The following is a 7,058-nucleotide window of genomic DNA, read 5'->3' as shown; positions in this document are numbered from 1 at the left end:
TAATTGTACCTTGTAACAGTGAAGTACCATTAATGTCTTACTTTCAGATGTACAGACATCAACCCTACAGCAGCTTTTTGTACCATGGAGACAGCTCTACTTAACAAAGTTCACATTCAGCCAATTATTACCGACCTGGTAAGATAAAGGTTTCTATAATGTAACCTTCAGATATTTCAGGAACTGAAAAACTGTATAGCAGAGACTTGCTTGGAAGCAATTAAATATTTTACTACAGTGTTTAATAAACTACATCAGTTTTGTTGAAAGCATACTACAACACGTAAATATTTATCTTATTATTTTGCAAGGCACTCCTGTTGATGCACTCCCTCAGATATTGTTGCGAGCTTACAAAAAACAAAAGTGACCACAGTGCCTAGGAAAAAAACACTGCCACTCTCAAAAATTGGTCCAGAACATTGAGGTGGAATGCTGAATGTGAAAAGAAAGGACAAAACAGCTGATGTGGTATCAAAGTGTAAAGAAAGTCTATGCCACATGAGTCCCTCAGTTGCTAAAATACAGCTAGTGCTGAATTACTTGTAAATGGATTTGAAAATTGAGAACACCTAGAGCTTTCAAGTGGGCGACTAACTTTGTACCCAGGGCTAAAATAACCTATAAATGCTCAAGTCTAAATGTTTTGTCTCTGTTTATAAGTTCCCTTGCATCATGATTCATTTAAATAAAGAATGCAGCACATCATGGGAAAGTAAGTTTTATGTTTCCTGTGTAAGATTTTTAATTTTAAAACATGTTATTAGCTAGAATATATGAATACTTGTCAACAGTCCGGTTTCCAAGTGAAAAATTATAGCATCATGTAGGCCAATGAACAGATAGCAGATGTTTAACTTTGCATAATTTCAGACCTGGGCTGAGTGTGAATCTGACCAAGAGGTAAAAAACTGTATATCATCTGATGCCCTTAATTAGTATAGCTTCTTTCTTTCTGTCTCTCACTGTTCTGTAGCTCTAATTCATGGGCTGGGACCCTGTTGAGAATTCTGTAGTACTATCCCGTGTGTTTTGGTCTATGTACTGCCCCAGCACAGTGAGACAGGCATAGTGCTCTTGGACTAAGTGGGAAGACTAAGCTGTTCAGAACCAAATGTGATAAATTTAATGCATTGCTATGGAGTGGAATGGAAAATAGGGGCAGGTGCCACTGCACTTCAGTTGGTTTATATAAGATAATGTTATCACTCCCATGGGAAATCACTTGCAGTACAGCTGACCTGTGCCTTCCTTTCCCAATATTCCTGGGTTTTTTGTTTTTTTTTACCAGCCTTAAATGTCTGGCAAATATCACCAAATGGGGCCCCAAACAGTTCACCCAGAATTCCTCTGTCACCCCTCCCCCCAGCACATCACATATGATTTATGTGGCTCTGCTGTGGATGAGGTAGAGCCAGACCAGGGTGCCCTTCATCTTATCTGCATATACATTTTTGGAGGATCCCAGGACTTATAATAAGAACACCTAATTCCAGTCATGAGTGGTGGCCTAATTAGCACATACCCCCACAAAGGATCTATCTGAAGTACACATGCATACTGAGCAGTGCTGAGGTGTGTGGTCAACATGGCTTGAAATCACATGGATTTTAGTGGGTTCCAGCTCAGTGAACCATAGGATAAATTATGAGGTTCTTAACTTTGGACAAATGTCAAGTATAGCTTGTACTATATGTTAGTGGGTACCAGAGTGCTGCTTAAAAGTGCGTTTATGGAGTACCTGTGCTAGAACTTGCAGTAGTTTCAAAAAGTAACATGCATCAGTTCTAGATGAACTAAGTCTATGGGTACTATATACAAATTAATACAGCTATGTTTAATTTCAACGTCAGTGTTTTCACGTTTGTTCCTCTCAACTGTGTGCTCAGAACAGGATTTGACAGTAAGGCAAGGGGTGGGGAGGGGATGCAGGGGGGAGGCAGAGAGCAAAGGGGCTACCTGAGACATTTTCCCTGCTATAGCAATGGGAGGGGGACATACTCAAGGCAGACTTCCACTAATTAGAGTCTATGCCTGGAAATCATAAGAAACTTATAAATTTTTCAAATATAAAAACTAATTATTGAGGGGTCATTTTATGATCTGGGTCATCTTTAATTTGAGTAAATACGGTGTTCAGCTTAGCTTCCCACTTAGTTCCACGCACGATAAATATGCAGTGCTGTAACGATTATTTGTATAAAGAGCAATATAAGTCTGTGTTTCTGTTACCCTTCAGGTGTGTAAGAGAACCTGTTCCATACCTTGATTTAATCTCTAGGTCACAGGACTGGTACCAAGATTAAATGGAAAAGTTGATGTATTGCTGTTTAATCCACCTTATGTGGTGACCCCTTCTGAAGAGGTAAGATATGAGGATTTGCAATTTAGAATCAGTCTCTTACAGTATGATTTGGTTCTCTTGTGACAAATCAGTATTTAATCTCAGTTCATTAAATTACTACTATTCTGAGTTGCAGTGGTTTGATAAAGAGCAAGTGAGTGTGGAGCCACTGATGATCACGTAACTTTTTACAGGAAATATCAACCACTAGATTTGTAGCACCTTGTTGCACAAGGTATGAAGGCATTACTTACCTTATTTCCATGAGAAATTTAGGAGTTTTCTACAGAAAATAATTTTCCATTGGAAAACACCCATTTCCCAAAATAAGGTGTGTTCCTGAAGGGAGAGAGTGAAATTAACAAGAGCCTTGTAAGTGTGAGTTGACAGATTCTCTTTTGGTTCTTCTAAAATTAAAGATTCTGAATATTTTCACACAATTTTAAGGGGTTGTTTTTGCTTTGTTTTGAAACTTTTCAACCTGATTTAGGGTGAATGCCCCACCTTTATTCCCCTCCCCCTATCCCACCAAATGAAAATTGCACTTTTTGACCTGCTTTAATTTTTATCTTGTAGTTATTCAGGCCTGTTATTGGAAATTTACACTAATGCCAGTTTATAAAAGTACCTTTGACTGTAAGAAAACAGTCTATTTTCAAACAGCTGCAAACAAATTAATGCATTTATGTCTCCGGAGCACATAAATAAGACACATCTGATGAATAAATAGTGCTGCCATCTAGCAATTTTGATGTTTAAAATGGTTTGGCTCTTTTGGGTATGGACAATAGTGGGGGATCCTAAAGTGTTGCAAACATCTAGTACGCTGGTTTCTCAACCTTCTTTGTACCAGGACCCATTTGTAAACACTGATGGCCAGTCCTGACCCAGTGCCTCTCTCTCCTGACCTGCTGCACCCCACCCCCTGTCCCCAGTCCCTCAGTGTGGGGCAGGGGGCCAATGGTGTGGAGCACGGGGGACCTCAAGAAGCCCCTCACAGGCTGGAACTCTGCCAGCCTGCAAGGGAAAAACCACCACTTCCCATGGTTTTTCTCCTTTAAAAGAGAATCCATTTTTAAAGTTTGTTGATCCATTTTTAGAGTGTGTTCACAACCCTTTCATATATTCTTGCAACCCACTTTTGGGCCGTGACCTACAGGTTGAGAAATGCTGATCTAGAGCATTTATCTATATAAAAATTCAAATATTTAGCAAAGCAATTTTATCATCACTTTTTAATTTAATTTACTCTAGGCAGAAAGCCATGGAATAGAGGCTGCCTGGGCTGGAGGCAAAAATGGCAGAGAAGTAATGGATAGACTTTTTCCTTTAGTAGCAGATCTGCTTTCAACAAGAGGATTATTCTATTTAGTCACAATTAAAGAAAACAATCCAGGTAACGGACTTTTTATAATATGCACCAAACTCTACTTAATAATGCAGACATCAGGCTGACTGATATAGTATATGGTAGTAGCAAGTTGCATTGGATTGACAACATTTTTTAGCATTAATAGGCATTTTTTGAAGATCCTAATACAGACTAGCATGTATTTGTGGCAGTCTTTATCAAAGATCACTATCTTTTTAAAGTGTTTTCTCTTTCTTGAAACTAGCATGAGCTAAATTTCCAAAGAAAATTTTAGATGCTTTGCTCTCCAATGGGATCCTCAGGCCTAAATCATTAATTTGATTTATATTCTAGTCTTCCCAAAAAACTCATTGCCACCTTCAGTTAACAAAAAAGGAAAGCATATATAATAAAACTAAATACCCCGAAACTCAACCTAGCCTGCTAAAAGTCTGCCCAAATGAAAATGCCTGACATTGCTTTAGAGTGTGCAGGCTCCTCATACAGTCCATGAGAGGAGTTAGGTACCCAAGAATGGATTTCACAGGAAGCAGCAAAGGGCATTTATAGATGTACCTTTTGTCTGCTGGAAATCCAGTGCATTGGAGCGAGATGCAAGCTGATGTGCCCGGCCCTGCATCGCATACATTTGTATAAATGGCACAATGCATATCGGCACACAGAAAATGGCAGTGGTGCACTTTTGAACTAAAAGACCTTTGATATGCTTTAGTTCACAAGCATGTCACTGCTGTTTTCTCAGCACTGATGCACTTTTCGCTGTTTATGCAAATGCATGCACTGCAGCGCACCAGGCACTTTAAAAAGTGCCCAGTGCTGCATCACATACATACGTACAGGTGCCCAAAGCAACTAAGAATCTGTCTAAACTAGTCAGAAGGAAATGCCAGAAACGGGATGGGGCCTAAGTCCTGCTGCTTTAACATAAGTAAACAGCTAACTCCAGGCTGGATGGATCTTTCGTGACCAAAATGGAAATGCCTAATGCAACTCAGCACCTAACCAGCTTTGTATCCATTGAGCAGGGTCTATTTGGATAGCACATTGTGACTTAGGTACTTTGTTCTGTCTAAGTCCTGTTTAGGTACTTATAAGGTCACTTGAAGCTGGCCTTAAATCTCTGGATTTAGCCCCGGTGTATTTCGCAAGAGCTAAGTGTTGAACAACATAGTAAGTATAGGAAAAACACTGTTGTCATTACAGCATTGTGGACTGTCTCTGCTAAAATGAAACAAAAGCTACAAAAGGAACTTCAATGTTTGGACACTTCCATAGGGCAAACATGAGGTTTACAGCTGTTTCATAGAATGTTCAAAAATAGTGCTTGAAACCTGAGTGGTCTGGAGAAATATTTTTAATTGAAGCAGTTTAAGATAATATCTTACATAGTATAATGATTCATACTGAACTATAAAGTTACAGATGCTAACTGAACTTAACCCACAGTGGCATATACAGATTATTAAAAACAATTAAGCACTTTGTTTGAGTCAGGAACATTTGAGTATATTTTAAAGCTAAGCTTTATAGTAATGTTGCTGCTTTTTTACATTGTTAGACAAGTATGAAAATCTTGATATCCAATACTAGAAAGCTAACTTATTCATTACTGTTGGATGGTTTACTTTGCTTTAATCCAGAGGTTCTCAAACTGTGGTCTATGAACCACAACTAGTCCGTGAGCTCCGTTCAAGTGGTCCGCAGAATGGTTGCAGAACAATTGAGAATAGCTGTGCTTGTAAGACTACTGACGTTAAAATGTGAGTTGTGTGCTTTGATTTGTAGAACAAAAAAAGTTAAGTGGTCTGCCAAGACCCTCAGCAATTTTTCAAGTGGTTTGCGGAGGAAAAAAAAGTTTGATCTAATCATTTAAAGGAGCATGGTAGATGTTTTGTAACACTGATGTTTTGCTTTGGTTTCAGCCAGTAGTTTAAGACAGAATAGGCTTGTTTTAGCTTTAATTTAACACTTAAACTGACTTGTAATGTTATTTTTCATTACAGATGAAATTTTGGAAATCATGAAACAGTGTGGTTTAAGGGGTGCTAAAGTACTTTCCAGACAAGCAGGAAGAGAAATGCTCACAATTCTCAAATTTAGCAAATCTTGATGGCTGCTCCTAACCTTCTGTATGCTGGAGATTGTTAAACCATATGTGGTTCATTTTTCTGTATGTCAAGCTAATTTGTGACTTTAAACCAAAACTCAGCCTACCTCCCTTAGAAAAAAAAATCTTGTCATCTCTTGAGCACTATAGGCAAGTTAATCAAGGTTGTCCTTGTTCCTGCACTATGACTGTGTCAATGTGCTGTGACATGCAGTCCATACGAAGGCAGTTGTTTGTGGGCTTTGGTCTTGTATGTAGTGTGGTAGAAGAGCTAAAAGATGCACTTTAAAGGCGGGTATTTACATCTTAAATTTGGCTGTTATTTACTTTGTTTTATAATTGGAAAATTAAGTGAACTGGTGTATATTTTTGTCTTTGTCATTCAGTTAAAACAACATTTTTTGTTACTGCTTTGTCTTATGATAATTATTCCTTACCAAAAGCTTTGGTTAAATCGGTATTCATCAAGCCACTGATCTTTTCCAGTTGTCTTGTCTCAAGCACATCTTCTGTATTTTTGGCAGTCTCTTGAAATCTAGTAACCAGATACTAATCTTGCTTCCATAATGGGGAAAACTTGATCTTACCTTGCTACTCTACTGTAAATATCCAGTTATAGTTAACAAACTTCAGAACTCAGTGTCTATCAGGGCTTTAGCTGAATACCCTGGGTAAATCAACAATGTAAGAAGCTAATTTCAGTCCATTTCGATCAATTATACAGATTCTTTATGGTCCTCGCAGACTTAAATTAAAAAAAACAACCTGCACTTTACCTCTTAAAATTGGCATGTTCCTGCACTGAGCCCTGTGCATGCCCAGAAGAGGCAGCACATTACTTCAGCCTGACTCACCCAACGTCTGTAAAGATCAGGAGGATTAGTGGGGCTTTTTTGGTGCTTTTAACTAATAGCTGATTGAATCAGCTTTAACTAAAAGTGCCAAAAAGCCTCGCTGAAGTATCCAATCTTTGTGGATGCTAGAGAGCCGGGTTGAAGTAATGTGATGCTGCTTCCAGTAAAGTGCATTTGTTTCTTCTGTGTGTATGTAAACAGCTTATATATAACTAGTAACTACATTTACTTTTATAAGAAGTAAGGTTGAGTTCAAAGTATTTCAAGAACCTTAATAGTTCTTTATGGATTAAAGCCATAAATAAAATTGGTTTAGTAGCATTCCATCCTTTAGCAATATATGATGTGTAGGGAGAAAGCCAGATTAGTGTCCCAAAATGT

The 7,058-nt window shown here is 38.3% G+C and overlaps 1 protein-coding gene across 1 annotated transcript in view; it reads left to right on the top strand.

The window, feature by feature from the left end:
- N6AMT1 (N-6 adenine-specific DNA methyltransferase 1 (putative)) overlaps positions 1–6,210 on the top strand; it is a 14,792-nt gene extending 8,582 nt beyond the window's left edge. Inside the window, exons 3-6 of the mRNA XM_019525573.1 lie at positions 48–138; positions 2,282–2,365; positions 3,599–3,740; positions 5,720–6,210. Of these exons, the coding sequence (XP_019381118.1) occupies positions 48–138; positions 2,282–2,365; positions 3,599–3,740; positions 5,720–5,826 (424 nt within the window). The 3' untranslated portion in view covers positions 5,827–6,210. The remainder of the gene's footprint in view (positions 1–47; positions 139–2,281; positions 2,366–3,598; positions 3,741–5,719) is intronic.
- The last annotated feature ends 848 nt before the right edge of the window (positions 6,211–7,058 follow it).

The sequence above is a fragment of the Gavialis gangeticus genome, unplaced genomic scaffold, assembly GCF_001723915.1.
Source record: "Gavialis gangeticus isolate Ggan-Ray unplaced genomic scaffold, GavGan_comp1, whole genome shotgun sequence".
Classification (NCBI taxonomy): Eukaryota; Metazoa; Chordata; order Crocodylia; family Gavialidae; genus Gavialis; species Gavialis gangeticus.
The sequence above is the reverse complement of the archived record's forward strand: the minus strand, read 5'-3'. Positions and strand labels throughout refer to the sequence as shown.